This window comes from Neoarthrinium moseri (assembly GCF_022829205.1).
Source record: "Neoarthrinium moseri strain CBS 164.80 chromosome Unknown scaffold1_Wmoseri_CBS_16480, whole genome shotgun sequence".
Classification (NCBI taxonomy): domain Eukaryota; kingdom Fungi; phylum Ascomycota; class Sordariomycetes; order Amphisphaeriales; family Apiosporaceae; genus Neoarthrinium; species Neoarthrinium moseri.
In genome coordinates this window covers 935,660-957,275 of record NW_026055115.1, presented here as the reverse complement: position 1 = coordinate 957,275, position 21,616 = coordinate 935,660, and the positions used below count along the sequence as shown (strand labels likewise).

Genomic DNA, 21,616 nt, shown 5'->3' with positions numbered 1-21,616 from the left:
CACCTCTGGGCTCCGAGGTCCGTTCAGGGTACCGGGGCGGCGGCGTGTGCGAAGAGTCTATCGTGGTGTTTCGGTTCTGGGTATCGGCGGCGGCGGCGGCGGCGAAGGCGAAGCTGAAGCTCGAATCTGGGAGCCTGAAGGCAAGTTGGAAGCTCCGTGCCGTCGACGTCCAGACCCAGCGCTGCTCACCAATGACGACGTATGACGCACGGGCCTCACAAGCTGCCGGGCCCCTGTACCACCCGAAAGTACGTAAGGTTAGTTATGAACTGTACTGCCCAGGTGCGGCTGCGGATTGCATACCGCACCCATCTGCCAGTGCCAGAGCCAGCGCCAGCGCCAGCGCCAATGCCTATCATTCGCCAGCCCCCCGGGCCCCCGGGGCTGTCCTTCAGGGGGCACTAGCCATCTCAAGGTAGTGCGGCAGGCTTGGCACAATGTCAGGCACCACTCCATGCTCAATGGGCGTCTGGCTTTCGACGACAGCTCTTGCGGTAGGTGACATCCTGCTTCTTTGAACGCTGATGTAGTTCGAATTTGGAAGTGTGTAGCTCGCATGCCAAGGAGAATGCATTGCTTTGACATGGATACGTGATATCCAGCACGAAGCCGCAAGTGCTTACAATCATAGAACATGGCCCATCAATCCGACACGCTACATGTTTTCTTGTCAGGCAATGGCATGTATGTATGTGCTGTATAATGCTTTCGTTCGCCAGACCGTGGTTCTTTCTTCCATTGGCCTATCCATCGTGCCGGTTATTATCCAACACAAAGCCCGCTCTCGTAATCATACATAGGTACCTATCAGAAGAACTCGTCGCATACTATCTCTCCTTCAGCTTGGTTGGCAGCTTGCTCAAAGTATCTGTTGAAAGACTCTTGGCTCAAGTGAGAATAATATTCGGGCAGCTTGGACGGGTCCGCCAAAGGATGGTGCCCTTGAAGAAACCGGACCCGCCGGAAGGCCTTGGGATGTTCAGTGATTTGCTGTGTTTCACCGCGGACTGTTCTAGACAGTGATCCAATCTCCACGATAGCTTCATGTCTCCACCGCACCCCAGAGACCTCTGAGATGTTGACTGGCAAACCGCATAGTCTGCTCTCACTGTCTGGAGGTCAGCAAAGATAGATTGCAGTAATGCTCCGCGCTTACCATTGCGAACGGCTCCCTCTGTCATCGCAGCAAGTAGTCTTGCATGCCGGGCATAAGTACGAGGTGCTCCAAACGTTGCGTTTAAACACCATGATCATATTGATCTTCATACCCTCCCTGACTGCCGCCTTCCAAGGAACTTCTTGACTAATTTGCGCCCCGCTAAGACCATCTTCCAACATGAAAGAACGCTCGACGACCATTTCATAACCTCTCAATCCCTCAAATTGATGTTCCAGAAACTTGTAGAAGAACTAAGCACCGTTAGCAACATAAGATGATTTACTACTTATCAAATCATTCAGACCGGCTCGCATACCTCCCAATGATGGATCAAGCCCCAGTTTATTTCCAAGATATTCCCCAGTGCATCCTCGAGGACGACAGGCTCGTTGCGACAAGGATCCGGACTAGTGAAAAATTGTGTGTTGGTACGATTATAGTGTTGTTCAACCACTATCTGGTGAATGGTTTGAATCATTGAGCTCACATTCAAGGAGCACGACGCAATTTTCGTTGTAGCGTCGAGAACTGACCATATGGATTCTTGCTGATTCACCAGATGATCGTTCATGATTCCTAGCTGCAATGCATGTGACTGCCCGCTGGAAGAGTCCTGGATCTGTGTTTGGACACTCAATCGATGGTCCTCCGCAATGCGAGAAAGCAACTCCTCGGTCGCCTTTATGCGGGTTTGTATGGTTCCATTGTCAGCCCGGGAGGATTTACTACATCGCCGCCTGCTTAGTTCAGCCCATCGTCTGAAGGAAAGAAGGGGTCTAACATAGCCGCAAGAGACGCAAGCATCGATAGCCTGGCCGAATCTCTGACCAGCTTCTCCTGCAACTCACTGACCTTGTCTCTCTCCCGGATAGCCCATTCAAGCTTCTTCAGGCCGTCCTTGAGTCGGCCCTGTGACTTGCCACTGCTTAAAGACGCATCGTAGCGATTAGTCACACGGTCAAGGGTTTCCTGCACAAGAATGCCACATTCCTCTGCAATCTCTGTTGAAACACGGTTGAGCGTATCCAAAATCGGCGATACCTCGTATCCTTGAAAAGTTGCGATGACCTACGCATAACGGCCGCTCAGTTGCCGAAATAGATTTCTGCATCGTGGCACGAACTTACCTCTGACAAGCTGCTGATAAACTGATCAAGGTCTTTGCGCAGATCTTGATACTGCTTTGAGCTGCCTCGCGAACTGCTGAGAGCCGTGCTGAGCTGGATTGAGAGCTGGCAGAGGGAGATGATATCTCCGAGAGCACCAAATGTGAAGGTAGTGGCCATCACGATAGCCTGCTCGCCAGTGGCTTTCTTGGGACAAGTCGTCTGGCAATAAAATAGAGAAATATCGTACTACAGCTTTGACTTATGGTTTACTAGGACCACTTGGAGGGCAACAACCGTAACCAGTTCCTCCCGACAGCCCAATGTTATAAGCCAGGTTTTCAGCTTTGGGCGGTAAATGCATGCTCCCCATTTGGGAGACGCCAAGACCTGACTCATCGACGACGCAGCCCACCAACATCAGCTTATCTGATCATCACTGAATTCGGCTGTTGTCAGCATGGCCATCGAATCACAACAAGGTTGAAGGGAAATTTTGATGTTCAACTCATCGCGGTAACTCATTGGGACGCTGCAAGGTTCGATTGTGATTCATATTCATATCTAGGGACACGACTGGATCGTGAAAGCTAATGTATACCAGCCCCTACAACCAGCGCAGCATGTCATCGCACAGCACGTGCGGCAGCTCGTGCTCGACGTGGTTCCAGAACTCCCAGCCCTTGGGCTGATCCATGGCGTTGCTCCGGTTCATCTTCTGCAGGTAGTCCTCGCGGCTCTTGACGGCGTAGTGGTGCAGGCTGAGCCGGTTGCGGGAGATGGGCTGGCGGAAGGCCCAGTGGGCAATGTCGACGCCGTCCTCGCCGACGGTGATCTTGCCCGGGGCCAGGTTGAACATGTGCGGGTTGATGGGGCCGGCGTAGTCGCGCACGCGCACGATGGACTTGACGTGCTTGTTGTCCGAGGCCTCGCCGTTGTGCTCGGCGTCGTCGTAGATGCACTGCGTGTAGGCCTCGCGGACGGACTCGGGCCGCGTCAGGTGCCCGTTGGACGTGTGCATCTGCCAGTTGACCCCGAGGCCGCCGACCTCGTCCCGCAGCTCCAGCTGCCGGAGCACGGTCTCGATGCTCTCGCCGCCGGGCGCGTCGAAGAACTCGTCCGTGTCGATGAAGGCCAGCCACGTGTGGTTCGTGCCGTAGACGCCGGCACACTCGTTGTACATGTGGTACTGCATGGATCCGACGCGCTGCGTCTCGTTGTAGTAGACAAAGGTGACTGCAGACTTGGGCACGCCGAAAGTGTCCACAAATTCCGACATTGGCGGCGTCGAGCCGTCGTCCAGGATGTAAATGCGCTTGATGCCCATCCTATAGTAGTGGTGCTGTAAGAACTCAGGGAGGTCGGGCCCCTGGTTCCGTACAGCCATGCAAATGGCTAGATATTCATCGCGCTTCTGTCCCTTTGGCAAGAATGTTGCAAAGGGTGATTTGAGCGCCTGGATGAGGCTTGAACCAGTGCTGCCACCATGATCCGGCGAGGGCTTGCCGTATAAGGTCAGGGCCGAGAGGAGAATGCAGAGTAGCACACAAGTGGTGAGCAGACGACCGGACGAGTACGTCCCTCTGAGGACTGCCATGGCCAGCAAACTATCACAGCGGCGACGGTAGTCGCTCAGAGCGTGCACTCTTAGACCCTCGAGGAATATGGGGGTCGTCGAGCCTTAGTCTACTTGGTGACGAAGCGGGTGACGAACGCAGCCCCACCAACCAATTGGCTATACCAGCTGAACACGCGGTGCTTCGCGAAGAAGATAGGGAGCATATGTCCTCCCTTGATGTGCATCGCAGTCATACATCCATCGCGTACCCCTGAGAATAGTTTTATTAGCCTGCCTCGATGTCTTAGGGATCGTGGCTAAGACAGGAGGCGGCGCTGGATATGTAAGTGGAACATTGCAATAAGCAACGCGCGCTGAAGTCTCGACCTGTGCGACTCAGCGGGTCAGCCCATCCCTTTGCTGGTCCGGTGGCTTGACTAGCAGAACGCCCTGGTGCGTGCTTTTTAAGAGCTTGCACTGTACCGTGGCAGTATTTGCTGTCGACGCGGAGCACAGCGAAAATTGTGAAGATGGTGAAGATGGTGAAGATGGTGAAAATGGCCTGCCACAATCGGTCTCTTGCCACTGTATACCATGTTAGTCGGGAGTTTGCCCAAAAAGATGCAGATACGCTGAATGAGTGAGAAGCACACAGCTGGCTAAAGCATGATTGATAACACAGAGCTGGCATTCTGTGAGCATTTAGGGACCAGTAAATAGATTTTCTGCGCGTAGGCTAGCCAGCGACAACATATCGACCTGCAGTGCCATATATATTAACTTGCTGAATTGATAGGAACGGCGGCTGCCCGATAAGCACGCCTGAACTCCGGGTCTTTTACAGTGCCCTGTACAATATCTCTGCTGCTCATGGCAGACTAGGACAACAATTGACTCCTTTTCTCGATGCGGTGCAAAATACGCCTTTAACGCCTTGGATATGGTCGAAATCATTCTATGCCTTGCCTCCTCCTCGAGCGTTATGACGAATCATTACGATGGAATAGCTGTACGCAGTCAGTTGGTTGAACTTCGTCGTACGGTCATAGTACGTTACTTACGCAATAATGCCTCCAACAGCAATGAAAACGCCAAGAACAGACTTATCGCCGACGGACCTGCCTGACGTTGCCCAGCCCAGGGCGACGATGGTGCATGTCTTGAGATGTCCCACCACCGTGCTTGAAACAGGGCCGGTTTTGGCAATGATGAAAAACTGAGAGATATTGATAAGGGAGGCGAAGACGCCAGACTGTGCGGTGTTAGTATGAGATGGAGCATGATAACATCTGTCAGGTTATGCGTACCATGAGAATCATCACCCATCTGTTAAGCGGTACTTCGGTCCAGACGGGGAAGGTGTCGACAAATGGGATGACGTAGAGTAGCAGGAAAGCCGACACGGGAGCCTGGTTAAAGAGGAGTTGCATACTGGTCATTTGCAGCTTTCGGTGGTAGCTTGCAATCCACACAGTGTACAGAGACGAGGCAAAGATGCCAGCGAACGCGAAGATGACGCCCAATCCTGATGTCGTCTTGACATTGGCGTCATCCGTGGGGAGCGAGTCGTAGTAGGAGACCATACCGACTCCCAGGCAGGCCGGAACCAGGGTCACCAGAGCACTCTGCGGCAGGGTTGACTTGTAGAGTACATAGTTCATGAGCGCGACTGTAGGCGTGAGGAGAATACGGGCCACCTGGTAAAAGGTCACCGAGGAGAAGGCCAGCGACAGATTCGGCAATATGACATTCAGCGACATGGCCACAGAGAGCGGGATGATCTCGCGGATCGTGGTCCGGCGCGGCGTGAAGAAGGCGAGCTTCGGTCGCGAGAGCGTGTACAGGGTGAGCCATGTAACGAAGAAGTGGAAGCAGGCGAAGCTGAGCTGGGCGAGCTTCAATGACGGGTCGGAGAAGATGGCCTTGTTGGTGAAGACGATACCAATGGTGGCCAACGTGTTGATGATCATCCATAGAATGGCAGCGGTCATGCTGCTACTGTCCTTCCCCGGCGTCTGAGCTGGCGACGAGACCGGGGCCTTCTCCAGCAGTCCCTCGTCCTCGCCCCCATCTCTTTCCTCGACGGCCGTGTGCTGGGAGACACGGTCGTTGTCCGACTCTTCGTAGCTGCTTCTATACTTCTCGTTGTCGTCATGTCCCTCGGTGATCGACGATGCGATAGATGCTGGGCGTGCGCTGGACGCCATCGTGACGGTTGGTGCCTCGGAGGTCCTCTTTGACTTTGGAGTCCGGCCTCAAAGTCTGGCGGGAGTTGGAGAGAGCGTCGACGGATCTCTAGGGCCCCGAGGATGGAGTAGTGAGTGTTCTCTCGACCATCGAGAGCAACGGAAGCTTGGGAGGTGTGGGATCGGCGCCGGCCTGGAAAGCGGAACGAGTGCGTCTTGTAGGCAAGACGATGCTGGAAGTGAAGGGCTACGGGTTGAAGTGAACCACTCAAACGTCTGGTCGGCGGCCGGCACGCATTTGGAGGGCTTGGGTGGAAGACCGCCGCTAAGCTGGCTTGGCACGGGTTAATGAGATGGGGGGAAACCATGGGCTTGCGCTGGGCTGCGCAATGGTGCAGGCGTGCAGCCCCCTAGCAGGGAGCCTGGCACATGTGGCGTAACGGCAAGGTACTCCACTGTACCGGCTAATGGGGCCCCTGGACGTTTGGTTGACGACGAGGTACCTGGCCCGTCATACCCAGGGCCCACAAAGAGAGAGCCTTTTGTTCATCTTCCGTTTGCTGCTTGCGTTCGTGACGCCTGGTTCGAGCCCTAGAAGACGATGGAGAGCTGATCGGCTTTTCTTTTGCCGCTCTGTTCTGGCAGGCCTAGACCGATGTCGCCCGAGATATACCCAGTCTCGTGCACTCGGTCGTGGACCGTGGTGTACGGCTAGGTAGGTACTGGTACCCGAAGAATCCGCCTTGCGTCCTTGTTTGAGGGGCAGCTGCAGATCATGACCACAGGCCTCATGACGCAAGGATCATCGAACTTGCAGCCAAAGGGCTCATTACTGTACACCATTTTCACGGTAACAATGTCCTTGGCGGGGAAGCACAGGCTCCCTCGGCTTCACAAGATTGCCATCACACTAATAAGCCTTTCCGAGACAGAAAGGTTCATGTGTAAGCGACCAGTCAACAGTCAATCACTTTTCTCCTCAGCCTGCATCAAGGCAGGGAACGGGGCTCGACCTCGGGAGACTCCTGCAATTGCCAGCCATGACAATCTCCACATGCCAGTTAATATTCTCATGTAGGTCAAGCGATAGACAAGATGCGCCCTTTACTAGCATGTCTCTCCGTTTCGTCCAGCTGTGTTTCGTGTACTGCGCTCGCCAAGCCAGCCTATACCTCAAGTGTTTAAAGGTATAGCAACTGTGGCTGACACAAGCAATCACTTACAGCACCTCCGATGGAATGCAGGTAAGTCTGACTGACATGATTACTTAGACATGCCATCAGCAGCTTAATTCAATCCCAAGGGATGCACCTGCAATGTGCTTGCTTATCGTCGCTGACGGCTTGCGCCACTAAACTTTCACATGCGGTACGACTATACTTTCCCCGTATAACGTGACAAGCGCGATACAGCTCGTCTTGCAATTACAAGCGAGATATGGAATGCCACTAGAGTTCGCGCTCACATTGCTCCCCGACTTGGCCTTCGTTTACCTCGGCCGAAAGTGGTGCTGACGGGAGCAATCCCAATCTTCATGTTCTCGTATCGCCATACTGCTGGATGGCAACACGAGAACAAGAGGCCCCCAGCGTGGTGTCTCAAACCTTAATATGTTGGGCCTTTTTAGATCGCAAGGCCTCCTTCCGCATGGCATAGCACGGGGTATTCGGGACACATGCTTGACATGGTAGCGCGCAGTGCCTATTGCGTCGTTCATGCTGGGAGCGCGCGCGAATCGTGGCGCTGGCGAGGGTTACGTGGCTTTGGACGAGTTTGCGACCGAAGCACCAACTGTTCGTTCCCGCTGCGAGCCCGACCGGGTGATTTGGGGTGATGTGGACGTGTATCAGAATTAGCAGCAGGTGGAGCAGTCTTCAGGGACAACCAACCGGCACCCGATGTTTGTCGTCCCACGTGCTCCCAAACGCCCAGTTGCTTGTCCCCAGCAAGCACAGAAACCTTTCCAAAACTTGGCTGATGGTGATCCTTGGCAGGGGTCGCATACAGTTAGTTGGATGTCAGATAGGTGTCGAGGTGTCTGACTCTGTTGTGTGAGCTCCTCCCCTGGCCGTGCACGTCAACGGCATCACATCCGAACTACGCAGAGTACGGCGACCGAATTACATAGATTCGAGAGCACATCGGCGCGGGTAGAATCACGCTTGCCCTCTAACCATAGAACATGAAAGGTCCAGAATGAACTCATTCTTGTCCAACCTGGTCTGAAGTCTTACAGAACTAGTGCCCGTTCTCGAATCACCAAAATCCCGGGCGTCTGTGCTGGGGACTGAACTCGGAGAACGGCACCTTTGGATCAGAGGACAGTGTTGGTCGCTCATGCAATGTTTTAGGACAGCTTCATGCCGCTCATCGGGCGATGTTGTACCCCAAGGGTGCTCGGAATTGGGAAAGAAAGCAGCTGCATCATACATTGCCTAGTGGGTGCCTACTGCTGGTTCCTAATAAGACAAGATACCTTGGCCCTCAGCGCACTGGAGGTAGGCAGGCGGTTCTAGTGGCCGCGCAATACCTCACTAGCTGCGCCATTTGCCTTGTACGCGGCGCCGGGTAGCTGGGCCCACCTGTCCTCCGGCAGGCCTTGAAAAGCGAACTCGCATCAGCGAACCGCCCTGTCTCCGGCGAACCGCGCGTGGGTCTCCAACGACGTGATGGATGTAAAGCCAAAATCTCCCGTGATCTTTTAGTGCTACCAGTGCTTTTGTCACCCAGCTCCTCCTCATCTCTCAGCCGCTTTCACCTGTACCTCCAAGCAGGGGGAAAAAGGAACGTTGCGGAAGGCACCATCCATTGACCTGGACTTGGACTGGACCGTACCAGGGCTTGGAAGGAAGGGTGTGTGGGATGTTGATCTTGAAGCCCCGAAGTTCACCTTCAAATAAGACAGCATCTGCACACAATCACTTCCTTCATTCGTTGGACTGCGAAGCCATCTGAGACATCTGGACATCTGGAATTGTCGCATATCTGTCATCGCCTTCCCTCCCTACTTGAGGCAATTCCGGCGAAAGGGACAATTGGGGACTGCTGCCCTGTCTTGTTGAGCTTCTTCTAGCCACCAACCGGACTCCTGGAGAGGTCGGCCTCCTTCTCATTCCCAATCACACTCACATTCTGCCTTCTGGCCTCAATTTTTTTGTGTTGGAGCAAGTAGCACCAATCGTGCAGACCTTCAAGATGACTGTCGCAACCAATGGAAACCACCCTGGTGAGTTGGAGTGTCCCATTTCTGTCCATTGAAACCCTGCTGATTGGAGGATCTGTTCAGCTACCGCAAATGGCACCAATGGGTACTATCACGATTCCGGCATCTGGAAAGACGCACCGGTGCTTACCGGCAGCACCAAGTTTGAGCCTTTGCCGGATGTCAAGAATATCATGATCACCGGTGGAGCCGGATTCATGTAAGCTGAGCATCTCACTGCCGTTCCATCATCGACGCCGCCGCGCCGGTAAACTGACCTCTGCTGCAGTGCGTGTTGGTTGGTTCGCCATTTGACCGTGACATATCCCAACGCCTACAACATTGTGTCTTTTGACAAGCTGGACTACTGCGCATCGCTAAACAACACACGAATGCTCAATGAAAAGCGGAACTTCACATTCTACCATGGTGATATCACCAACCCAAAGGAGGTGCTCGAATGTATGGAACGTTACAATATCGACACCGTCTTTCACTTCGCAGCTCAGTCACATGTCGACCTGAGTTTCGGCAACTCCTACGGATTCACGCACACAAATGTGTATGGAACCCATGTTATGCTCGAGAGTGCGAAGAAGGTCGGGATCAAACGATTCATCCACATTTCGACAGACGAGGTCTACGGCGAAGTGAAGGATGACGATGATGACCTTCTGGAGACTAGCATCCTGGCACCCACCAACCCATATGCTGCTAGCAAAGCCGCCGCGGAAATGCTTGTACACTCTTACATGAAGAGTTTCAAGCTTCCAGTCATTATCGTACGCAGTAACAACGTCTACGGCCCACACCAGTTCCCCGAGAGTTAGTATGCCGCTGATTATTCCCGCATTGCCACGGCTAACACATGAGCAGAGATCATCCCCAAGTTTACCTCTCTCCTTCACCGTGGTAGGCCTGTGGTCCTCCACGGGGACGGCAGTCCTACTCGTAGATATCTCTTTGCGGGAGATGCGGCTGATGCCTTTGACACAATTCTTCACAAAGGTACACTCGGCCACGTCTACAACGTTGGCTCCTACGACGAGATCTCCAACATGGAGCTATGCGTCAGGCTTCTGAAGGAGATGGGGATCCCCAACGACACCAAGGCCGACTTTGACAAGTGGGTGAAATACACCCATGACAGACCATTCAACGACCACCGTTATGCAGTTGACGGCACGAAGCTTCGGCAGCTGGGCTGGGATCAGAAGACGCCGTTCGAGAAGGGTTTGAAGATCACGGTGGACTGGTACAGGGTATATGGAGAGAAGTGGTGGGGTAACATCAGCAGTGTACTCAGCCCCTTCCCAATCGTCGATAGGACAGGCGAAGCGCCTGAGGTCGTATCGGATCACGAAGAGATTAGCGAGCAACCTCAACCGGCAAAGGACAGGGCCAGCACATTCAGCCCTGCTCAGGAAGTGGTTTGAGTGGCATGGGGACGTTTGTGTATGATTATCGCCCTTCACAGTAGGGGTTTGACGCATTCCGCGTCGAGCACCGGGGCCAGAAGGATGGATGACATCTTGCGGCCACCATTAGACAACGGGCTCAAAGACGAGATACATTCGCTCTATGCATTTGGGTGGTAAACGGGAGCCATGCATGGCTGTGGATTTACAAGCCAAACAATTTCGAGGGGTTTCATGAGACCATTGATGAGCGTGTTCAGGGCATGTAATGTAACAGTCAACCTGCAACAGGAGTCAGCAGTAGATAGTGTAAGCTTTGTGTGTATACTGCCCTGGCACTCCGCAAGGCTGCTGTGAGGTCCAGACTAAGCGACATTCTCGAAGACTATCGAATATGTACCTGCAAGCCCCCAACTTGGCCAGGGTACAGGTGCATGGCTCCCGGCTAAAGCGGACCTCCCCCGCTGCTTCGACCTTCCTCGTTCCCTGCATCTCATCACGGAACGTGTGCGTGACGAAGTATCCAGGCATGCAACACCTACATACATACATACATACATATCAACTCCATCAGCAGACTGCGCGCGCTCACATGTGCCCTTCCCGTCTTCTGATGTGTCTGTGAGCCACGCGAGGCATGGGGTGTGACCAACAAGACGGTGGAGATAGTCGTGGGGGTTACGTCCCAGACTTCTCTGCGTGATGGATCTTGCTAACCCCTGTAAATGAGCCTACCCTCTATTTTAACTTTCCATCTCAAATTGGAGGCGAGCAATGCTGTGCCCGCTTAACACATGGCAAAAGAGTTGGAGGGGTAGTCTGGGATGACACATACCCTCGTAGGTTTGCGCTGTACATGTTATCTTGATTGGGTGGGGCAGTATATACGAGTTCCTGCTGGAGCAGTTGAGCGCGGTAACAGATTTAGCAAGCAATGGTCATGAAGTACCTACTGCCGCGTACGGACTGGTTGAGCACTAAGGCCCAGAGCCGACCCTGAGGCAGTCCTCGAGTTGGTGATCCGGAGGGGGGTATACGAAATACCTACCGGCCCCAGACCCCAGGCCCCAGGCCCCAGGACCCAGGACCCAGGACGCCCAAGCTGCGTAGCCACGGCGCAGCGAACCGGCTGTCCTAGCTCCTCCCTCCTTCGCAGCCCAATTGGGCCCGGTTGGTTGGGAGCTAAGCCTAACGCACCAGCCCTCCAAGCCCCCTAAGCCCTCTCTGGCATGGTGGGATGCAGCTCGAGAGTGTCCAGTCCAGTCCAGTCCACCCGGGCAGTCTGCCAGTGCTGTCGGGTGCCTGCTCGAGGTGCGTGCCCCCCCGCTCGAGAATCCTGGGTCCCAGACGCCCAGTTGCCAGGCCCTGGGCCGATGACTTCTGGACCTGGGCGGATTCGAAAGGGGAAGACCCCAAAGCTTGGCCTTGGCTCTTCAGCAGTGTCACCGTGCCATTACAGGCTGGGGGGGCGCCCAGTAGATAACTGCGAGGGCCTCGACTCGCCTTTCCCCGGATCTCCTCACCCAAAGTCTCGGGTCCGACTTTTGACTTCCTTACACATCATCTCATATCGTCGCAGTTTCGAAACATCCCAGGGCCCGCAGACAAAGGCCCGGCCTGCACTCGGTGCCCGCCTCAATCCTCGCAGTGGACGCTTGTAATCCAGTCCAGTACCTCCGAAGGGGACGTCCGCACCACGCGCGCGGCCCGCCTAGTCAAATTGATCCTCAAGCGTGCGCTGCCGCGACAGGACCGGCGGACCCAGTGCAACGGCCCACGCCCAATCGCAAACCTTTCACTGCTGGCGCTCGATGGTTTGTGACGATGCGACCCAGCCTCGGTGGAGAGAGCGCCATCCCCAGTCCGACGACGTCCTGGAAGCCCGCGACGGAAGAGCTATGAGCATAGGAAAGCAACGACCACGGTCCGTGGCCATGCATGACGAACCTGACCTGGCTATGGAGGGATCGGCGGCGGGTGGTCGTGAGGCGCCTTCAGCACCGCATGCGGAGGCCAATTTGGACTCTGAAAGCGGACCTGCGCACGTATATGCCCCTGTGTGTGACATGCCCGAGCTCGACAACGGAGACTCTACCGATGATCATCTGGATCCTCCGCCGATGCGGGATGCCGAGATGCGGCGGTTTGGACTTAGTGACGACGTGTCGTCACTGCACGCGCCCAGCCAGATGCTGTCCCTGTCGAGCCATCGTCGCGCGCCGAAACCATTCGACGATGGAGCTACATTGTAAGCACAGAAGCCGAACGGGCAGTGTATTGATCGTCCAGGCGCTGACCTCGCATCAAGCAACTCCAATCGCTCCCTTGCCCCGCAAGATACGGAAAATGTATGGGAAAACGACCGACGTTATTGCGGCCATACCTACTACATGCCGAACGACAAGGTTGAGCAAGATCGCCTTTTACTCGTGCATGAGGTCTATAAGAGCGCCTTTGGAGATGAGCCGACCACTATCCCGCTGGAGAACCCGTCAGCGATATTAGACGTGGTAAGTAGTCAACTACCATACCCTACACCTCCTGCAATTTCCAGATCGCGAATTTCCTCGTGCCTCTGAGGTCGTAGTCACGATAAAGGGATATCAACATTCGCTTGAGCACTTCCAAACGGCTCAAACAGGACACTTGCTGACTCTGGACGCTGCAGGGTGCGGCCACTGGAGAATGGGCCATTGACCTGGCAGATCGCTTCCCGGACTGCGAGGTGACTGGCTTTGACATATCAGACATCTTTCCGAGGTTCGTTGCCCCGAACCTATTCTGGGAAGTGGACAACGCCGAATTGGAATGGCTTCGGCCGTCTGACACCTACGATTTGGTCCACTTTCGAGACATGGCAGGGGCTTTTGCCGACTGGCCGTTCGTATACCAGCAAGCTTTCAAAGTATGCAAACCTGGAGGCTGGATTGAGCTCTCGGACAAAGAGGACCTTTCCAACGTTGGCCAATTTCCATCATTCTTTGGGCCTGACTCTGTGATACACAAGACTGCGCGCGACTGGAAGGCCGCCTCTGTCGAGGCCGGGAGGCCGGTGGGGATTCACCACCTGGATCCGCAACTGCTGCGCGATGCTGGATTTGTGGATGTGAACTTGTCTGAAAGGGTTGTGCCTATAAGCCCAAGGGATCTGGAAACCGGCCACTTGTTCTTAAAGGCGCTGCTTACAGCCATCGAGTCATCTGCGTTGAGGTTGTTGACGAAATACAAAGGATACACAGCGGATGAGGTGCGCAATATCGGGGTGCTACTACAAGAAGAGATGAAAGGAATCGCGCTGGACCGTGAAAGGTCGAAGGGCTTCGTGGTCAAGTTCATAGTCCTCACGGGAAGAAAACCGGACGGCGCATCGTTTTGGGAAACTGACCCTTCAGCGGGACACAGTACCGCCATGGATATTGAGACCAACGAAGCCAATGGGGGAGCGACTTGCCAAGTCGGCACAGAGGCTACTCCTGGTGATATGGCCTCCACTCCAGACCCGCCCGCAGGTATTCCATCGGGCGACGGTAGCAGCACATTGCATGCCGAGGCAGCATCTTCTGTAGACCAGAATGATGTCGTGGCTCCCGATGACGAGCCAACGAAACCGATGGAGCTTCTGGGAACTGACGGCGCAACCGAGAGCCAGGCTTCAGAGCCTAGGCCAGAGCTGCCCCAGACGAGCACCCACGCACGACCCAAGAGTGTAGCCATTATATCAGAGCCGGCGAGCATCATGAGAAGATCCTCTACATGAGGCTGCCCTTGTCAGCTTCAACAGAGCTCGACCATGACGTATCACACTCTGGAAGAGCCTAGAGGTTGAAAGTCGAGTCTCTCGGTGTGATCAGATGTCTTCCCTGGGCCTCACCAGACCTGTTCCAAAACAACAGCAGAGGAAGGATGTCGGGGAAGCGCGATGCCACTGTGCATAATTGATACCCATCAGTAATTACCCAGCCTTGAACTTGCTTGTGCGTGGGATAATGTATGACGATCCATATATAGCGAGCATTACTTTTTTTTTCTCTTGGATATTTTAACTATCAATTAAATTCTAGGTGTACTCCAGTTGAGTGCGACAAATGAAGCGAGTGCTGGTCTGATATGTTATAAGCCAAGCTTCGTGTTCCCTCAGCTAAAAGACTTAGACTACCAAAGGAGACAGGATATCAATTCCCCTGTAAAACAACCAAAGCCCGTCAAAACTCGTGCAGTGCCAATCTTGCGCCTTGCCTCTAAACAACCCTTGCAATATCTAGATCGACACAACATAGCGGAGATCAAGTAGGGGGCCTTACCTTTCAATGACTGGCTAACTTAGCGGGTTACTTAGTTGATAGAGTGTACCTAGGTCGATCGACGTCACGCTCACTCCGATAGAAGCATAAGCCCCGCGACCCCAGCCCAATCAGTTCCAGCCGCTTGGGGCGCACTGCTCAACCAAGCAACCTGACTTAGTTACCAGCCAGTCCAACAACAGCTCGGAGCTCGCCCACAACGACAAAGCTCCGGTTGCAAAGGACCATCTCCTACGGGCTCCATCTCCCTCTTCCGACATGATAAGCTGAGAGGAGCTCAGATGGCGCTTGACGGATCGAACGGCTTCTCTGCCATGGCGTCGGTAGCGAACGGCGTCCCCGACCTGGCCGACGAGGTAGCCTTGCCCATCTTCGACGTCGAGCGCGTGCAGCTGCAGTTCAGCATCGCCGCCGACTTTGTCGCCGCCCAGGTCGCAAACAACGTGCTGGTCCTGGCCCTCTCCAATGGCCGCATCCTGCGCATCGACCTCAACCGACCCGAGGACATTGACGACATCGACCTGCCCAAGAAGCCGTCCGAGGTCGGCGTCATCCGCCGCCTGTTCCTCGACCCCACGGCCTCGCATCTCCTGGTCTGCACGAGCCTCGGCGAGAACTACTACCTACATTCCCAGTCGCGCCAGCCGCGGCCCCTAAGCCGCCTGCGCGGTGTCAGTATCGAGTCCATTGCCTGGAACCCGTCACTGCCAACCGCCTCGACCCGAGAGATATTAGTTGGCGCCAGCGATGGCAACATATACGAAACCTTCATCGAGAGCACCAATGAGTTCTACAGGAAGGAGGAGAAGTATCTCAAAAATCTCCAGAAGTTACCGGATGGCCCCGTCACGGGCCTCTGGGTGGACAACCTGGGAGGCAAGGCAGACCTCAGGAGAGTGCTCATCAGCACCCAGAGCAGGTTGTTCCACATGGTTGGCAAAGTTGGCCGAAGTCATCACGAGGGCAGCGGCTCTATTTATACCAAGTTATTCGACGCCGAACAGCCTACAATCCACGAGTTGTCCCGCGGCTCCGGCGCCGCACCCTCGGGGCTAGCTATTACGCCAGACGCGCCAGATGCAAAATCATATGACGACGCAGCCGATGACCGTGCTTTTGCGTGGCTATCCTCTCATGGAATTTACCACGGAAAGCTGCTCACAGTGCCGGCTACGTCAGACCTAGGTGTCAAGGTCTATGGAGACTCTAAGCTGCTGCCTAGGGCGCAAGTGGTGTCAACTGACGCTACCTCTCGGAAGAAGACAGCAGGGGATTTCATTGACACGTCCATTTTGACCCAGTGGCATATTGTCAGTCTGGTCGGCGGAAGGGTTGTCGCGGCAAACCGATTGACTGGGTCCATCGTTTACGACCAAGTCGTTCTCGACCAGGGCCAAAAGGGACTCGGCCTGTATGTCGACCAACAGAAGAATACTTTCTGGCTCTTCACCGCCCAGGAAATCTTTGAGATCGTGGTCAGAGACGAAGACCGGGATATATGGCGCATAATGCTTGAGAGGCAGCAGTTCGACCAGGCTTTGCAATATGCTCACACCGCAAGCCAAAAAGACGTAATCGCAATGGCTTCTGGAGACTATCTCGCATCCAAAGGCCAGTATGTCGAAGCGGCCGGCGTCTATGGAAAAAGCAGCAAGCCGTTCGAGGAGGTAGCCCTCGCGTTTATTGACAACAACCAGAGTGATGCTTTGCGCCAATATCTGCTGACAAAGCTTACGACGTACAAGAAAGCATCAATCATGCAGAGGATGATGATCGCCACCTGGCTGGTCGAGATATTCATGGCAAAGCTGAACTCTCTCGAGGACACGATCAAGACGGAAGCAGAGCTCGTCGAAAATCTGAGCACAGATCAGTCAAAGGAGCAATTGAGTACCATCAGAGGAGAATTCCAAACTTTTGTCACCAAACACAAGTCGGATCTGGACCGGAAAACAATATACGACGTCATCAGCAGCCATGCCAGAGAGGAAGAGCTTTTGTTTTTCGCGAACGCTGTGAATGACTACAACTATGTCCTATCTTACTGGGTGCAAAGGGAGCGGTGGTCTGAAACCCTGAACGTCTTGAAGAAGCAGACGGACCCAGAAGTGTTCTATCGGTACAGCAGTGTCTTGATGACGCATGTCGGCCACGAACTGGTTGAGATCATGACAAGACACCCGAATCTTAAGCCAAGGAATATAATACCGGCACTTCTTGATTATGACCGAAACTTCTCGGGATCGCTCTTGCAAAACCAAGCCATCCGGTACCTTCAGTTTGCTATCAACCAGCTCCACTCAACCGATCCTGCCGTCCACAACACGCTCGTGTCGATCTACGCAAAACATCCAAACAAAGACGAGTCAGCTCTCTTAAGCTATCTTGAGTCGCAGGGTGAAGAGCCCCGGTTTGACCCTGATTTTGCTCTACGGTTATGTATCCAGCACAAGCGAACATTGGCTTGTGTTCATATCTACACAAACATGGGACAGTACGTTCAGGCTGTCGACCTGGCCTTGTCACATAATGAGATAGAATATGCCTCCATCATCGCCGATAGGCCTATGGATAATCCGGCACTTCGCAAGAAGCTTTGGCTCGCTGTTGCACGCAAGGTTATTTCCCAATCCAATGGCATCAAGGCCGCTATCGACTTCCTCAAGAGGTGCGACTTGCTGAAGATTGAGGATTTGATTCCTTTCTTCCCAGACTTTGTCGTCATCGATGACTTCAAGGACGAGATCTGCAATGCGCTGGAGGATTATAGCCGTAACATTGATGGGCTCAAGAAGGAGATGGATGAAAGCTCACAGACAGCGGCAAACATAAAGATTGACATTGCTGCTCTCGATCATCGTTACGCCATTGTCGAGCCCGGGGAGAAATGCTACGTCTGCGGGCTGCCGCTTCTCAGCAGGCAATTCTTTGTGTTTCCCTGCCAACATGCCTTCCATTCTGACTGTCTAGGAAAGAAAGTGCTTGAACAGGCGGGTGTTGGTAAAAGCAAGAGGATCAAGGAGTGCCAGATCCAAATCAGTAAGGGCCTCGTCAGTGGTGCCAAGAAGGATGCCATGGTCGCGGAGTTGGATGCACTTGTGGCGTCTGCTTGGTAAGTTCACCTCACGCTTTCTGCACGGAGACACGAGGTGGCCTATCACTAACGATTATCCGCAGTATTCTATGCAGCGAATTCGCAATCAAGCGTATTGATGAGCCCTTCATCGCTGCCGATGATGACAGGAATGAATGGGCAATATAGATCGGTATACATAGGCTGGCCTTTCAGGCTCTGATGCTATCGAAAATATTGGGCCTTGCAAATACTGTATATCTAGATCGGTGCTGTAGATATTGGACACAATTTGATACCCATTCTTCATCTACCCAACCTGCATTATCTAGCGTAAATCCCTTTATGGCTTCTCTTCCGCCTCCATGGGTTCGGGCTGGTGCCCAGAACCTGCCATCCGGAGCGAAACGCGCCACTTGTTTCTCTCCCCCAGCTGCAACGTGGGTCCTTCAAAGCTCAAGCCGTACCAGACAAGCTTTTTCCTGACTAACCTACGACTTGTTTGGCATCTGAAATCTAGCCTTGCAGGCTAAACATCTTGGGTACCCTCAGCCAAGGCGTTCGAGGCACACGCAATAGAGTTGCGCGGCACATGTGGGGACGGACCTGGATGGCGGCTTTTCAAAGGCGCGGGAGTTGCGCGGCTCGGGGTCCACTTCATGATGGGCGGTCTATCTTCACTCGAGAACCGCGGAGGTGCACCCATGCACCCTGCAACATGGTCTGATGTGTGCGCAAAGTTGAAGATTTCAGATGAGGACAGGACAACCACGAGCAACATCCTCCACGAGACATTTCCCTCGTTTGGGCGCAACGAAGAGGGTACATGTAAGTCGGAGCTGAGACATGGGTCCGAATTCCAGCTGGGCGTGCACTACACGGCCTATAGCTCGCATTCTTGCTTTTTGTATCATGCCGCTAGTCGGAAGCTGGCTCACTACTCGATATGTCTGAGACCTTCTGGCGTTCTGGTTGATGACACGGTTTCTGGGCCCCCTGGCACATTGCGCCCGCCGCGCCTCTGGGAGAGATTCGTGATACCCACGAGGCCTCGTCCATTCGGGGAATATGTACGCTAAGTTCTGGATCGCCTCCTACATGCCTTTTCCCAGCTTGGACCACCGAGGCTTATTGTGTCGGTTGGTTCATTTCTTTCCTGTGGCTTATCTTCTGGGACTGCTTTGCGCGTCCATCCCTTAGGCCATCGGTTTCTCCCCTTTCCTGCTCCCAGAATGCTGTAAGCAGAGTCTGAGGCTCTGCCGCCACTCCTTTGACGATATCTATCTTGCGTGCTTTTGTAAATCTCAGTTACTCATTAAATATGTATTCCCAACCGCCATCCTCTCCTACCTCTTCAAGTTTTCCCTCTGTTGGTATAAGTCGGCCTGTCTTCCTCAAGGCCATAACAGTGCTGTTGTTCATATGGATACTGGCCGCTTTCACACGCTTGCCGGTAGGGCATCACTCGTCCTAATCTCTCAGGTTGTAAAGAGGATACCTACTAACACGATGTCAAGTCTATCAGCAACCTTGCTACCCCATCCGTGGGCCAGGAAACAACGGACTCTGCCTTGTTAGGCGTTGGAGGAGATGGACATATCGACACGACGACGCCGTCACAGGCAGACTTACAGAAGACACCAAAGATAAAACAACATATGGACCGCGCCGCGGTGATCATCGAGAACCGGCCGCTTGAGAACCTGATTCCTGTGATGCTGCACTTCCACAGTGTTCTCGGCCCCGAGTGGCCCCTGATCTTCTACACCATACCCACGACGTCGGACGCGCTGATGGCGTCGGCGCCGTTCTCACGCGCCGTGGACGAGGGGCGCATCATGATCCGGTACCTGCCGCCCGAGGTGTCGTTCAGCAACCACCGCGCCGTGTCGCTGTTCCTGACGGAGCCGTGGCTCTGGGCGGACCTGGCGCCGTACGACAAGATCCTCATGTTCCAGGACGACAGCATCATCTGCTCGGCGTCGGGGGCGCGCGCCGACGACTTCCTCGAGTACGACCTGATCGGGGCGCCCATCGCCCCGTACTACGGCCAGGGCTACAACGGCGGGCTGTCGATCCGCAGCCGCGCCCTGGTGCTCGATCTGCTGGCCCGCTTCAGCTACGCCAACGACAGCGCCGTGCCCGGCGCCCCGGCCAACATGCAGTTCGAGGACCAGTGGCTGTACACGCGCATGCAGCAGCTGCCGCCGCGGCCCGACGGCTCGCCCGCCGCCCGGCTCCCCAGCGACGAGGTCGCGGGGTCCTTCGCCGTCGAGACCGTGTGGCAGGACCGCCCCTTTGGCTTCCACCAGCCCGTGCGGTGGCAGAAGGACAACATGGAGAAGATCGTGCAGTACTGCCCCGAGGTCGGCATGATCAGCGGCGCGGCATTCTTCTAGGTGGGGTGGATACAGCGGAAAGCTTCACTCGATGTCTATATTGGGCGGTAGATGGTAACTTGGCGTTTCTGCATACCATGCCTTTCTTTGTGGGGGCTGGAGATGTAGGTTTCAGATTGGTTCTTGGCTTATACTGGGTGTCTGCCTTTCACAACATGAAGTAACAAGACTGAACAAAAATCTGGTTCCACTGCTATATATATTCTCAATGTGAGACACGAGCATGGATTGAAACGAAGTCATTCGTGGGTACTACTTGACTGGTTGTATACACATAGCATTAGGTTATTTCTGAAGCCTGTTAATTTTGATGTGCCCCTACTCTTTGATCGTCTATAGCTTGCGAAGTGAGGAAAACATGCGCCTGGCATATCAATTATTCATATTTCGCACGAAGAATATAGCAACCAGTAAAGGTTTCACTCATGGGGTTCACCGCAGTTGCGTAGTCGGGCAGACCTCACGACGTCGTTCGATTTCAGACAGCATCGGTGTGAGCCGCCGACGTCGCGTGGAACTTTGATGGAATGTTCTGTCAATGCGAAATCCGGGATCCTGGCAATAATCGACGATGCCTACAAGTGGGCTGTAACGGTAACGAGAAATGTTTACCGCGGCATGGTGCGGCGCATCAAAGGAGCTGAAAGTCAACTTCAGTCTGACTCGGTTGGCATAAGGACACGAATCAGGTCACCACGATGCCGCGGTAAAATTTCATGCGAAACTGCCTAACCGGCGACGCCAGCACTCATGAGGAATGCAAATAGTCGAATTGGGTAACTTTTCGTCTGAACTGTAAGCTTGCGTCTTACATATGCGGCTCCCAAATGCGCCACTTACAGGTTCAGGCCCTGAATGTGAGGATCGTGGGTATAAGGATATATATAGCCGTGGGATCTTCTGTATAGCGCTATAATTGGACCGACGCGGCCCAGCGTTGGGTAGATCTCCCGTTGTGGGTGGGTGATTAGTGGTGGCTAGCCGAAGATAGAGAGGTGCGGGTGGACAGGCAGCCCCTATATCACCTCTCGAGCCTCGCTTGATCGATTATGCGCATGAAACCCCCTGCGCGACCAAAATGCTGGGGAAGCAAGGCCGTTTCTCACCATGGACGCTGTGAACCCGCGGCTTCTCCAGAGTGCGAAGTCTCAATGCATGTCCCCGTATACTCCGGGATTTGTCTGCCGATCTTCCCCAGGACTGGCTCGTTAGTG

The 21,616-nt window shown here is 54.2% G+C and overlaps 7 protein-coding genes across 7 annotated transcripts; 4 read left to right on the top strand and 3 right to left on the bottom strand.

The window, feature by feature from the left end:
* Positions 1-807: 807 nt before the first annotated feature.
* JN550_000291 (uncharacterized protein) lies at positions 808-2,445 on the bottom strand (the record flags this gene model as incomplete). The annotated part of the gene is made up of 6 exons (XM_049314283.1): positions 808-1,108; positions 1,157-1,410; positions 1,476-1,566; positions 1,693-1,838; positions 2,012-2,227; positions 2,287-2,445. 6 exons carry the CDS (start codon positions 2,443-2,445, stop codon positions 808-810), a joined length of 1,167 nt encoding a protein of 388 aa, XP_049177580.1.
* Positions 2,446-2,872: 427 nt separating this feature from the next.
* JN550_000290 (uncharacterized protein) lies at positions 2,873-3,862 on the bottom strand (the record flags this gene model as incomplete). The annotated part of the gene is made up of 1 exon (XM_049314272.1): positions 2,873-3,862. One exon carries the CDS (start codon positions 3,860-3,862, stop codon positions 2,873-2,875), a length of 990 nt encoding a protein of 329 aa, XP_049177579.1.
* Positions 3,863-4,778: 916 nt separating this feature from the next.
* Positions 4,779-6,030, bottom strand: JN550_000289 (uncharacterized protein; the record flags this gene model as incomplete). Its single annotated transcript, XM_049314261.1, has 3 exons — positions 4,779-4,830; positions 4,885-5,075; positions 5,131-6,030. The coding sequence occupies 3 exons, from the start codon at positions 6,028-6,030 to the stop codon at positions 4,779-4,781; spliced, it is 1,143 nt and encodes a 380-aa protein (XP_049177578.1).
* Positions 6,031-9,204: 3,174 nt separating this feature from the next.
* JN550_000288 (uncharacterized protein) lies at positions 9,205-10,647 on the top strand (the record flags this gene model as incomplete). The annotated part of the gene is made up of 4 exons (XM_049314250.1): positions 9,205-9,235; positions 9,296-9,431; positions 9,501-10,036; positions 10,088-10,647. 4 exons carry the CDS (start codon positions 9,205-9,207, stop codon positions 10,645-10,647), a joined length of 1,263 nt encoding a protein of 420 aa, XP_049177577.1.
* A 1,793-nt stretch (positions 10,648-12,440) lies between these two features.
* JN550_000287 (uncharacterized protein) lies at positions 12,441-14,386 on the top strand (the record flags this gene model as incomplete). Its single annotated transcript, XM_049314239.1, has 3 exons — positions 12,441-12,877; positions 12,938-13,139; positions 13,298-14,386. The coding sequence occupies 3 exons, from the start codon at positions 12,441-12,443 to the stop codon at positions 14,384-14,386; spliced, it is 1,728 nt and encodes a 575-aa protein (XP_049177576.1).
* An 825-nt stretch (positions 14,387-15,211) lies between these two features.
* On the top strand, positions 15,212-18,192 carry JN550_000286 (uncharacterized protein; the record flags this gene model as incomplete). The annotated part of the gene is made up of 2 exons (XM_049314228.1): positions 15,212-18,042; positions 18,108-18,192. The coding sequence occupies 2 exons, from the start codon at positions 15,212-15,214 to the stop codon at positions 18,190-18,192; spliced, it is 2,916 nt and encodes a 971-aa protein (XP_049177575.1).
* Positions 18,193-18,665: 473 nt separating this feature from the next.
* JN550_000285 (uncharacterized protein) lies at positions 18,666-20,402 on the top strand (the record flags this gene model as incomplete). Its single annotated transcript, XM_049314217.1, has 2 exons — positions 18,666-19,073; positions 19,521-20,402. 2 exons carry the CDS (start codon positions 18,666-18,668, stop codon positions 20,400-20,402), a joined length of 1,290 nt encoding a protein of 429 aa, XP_049177574.1.
* Between the last annotated feature and the right edge of the window lie 1,214 nt (positions 20,403-21,616).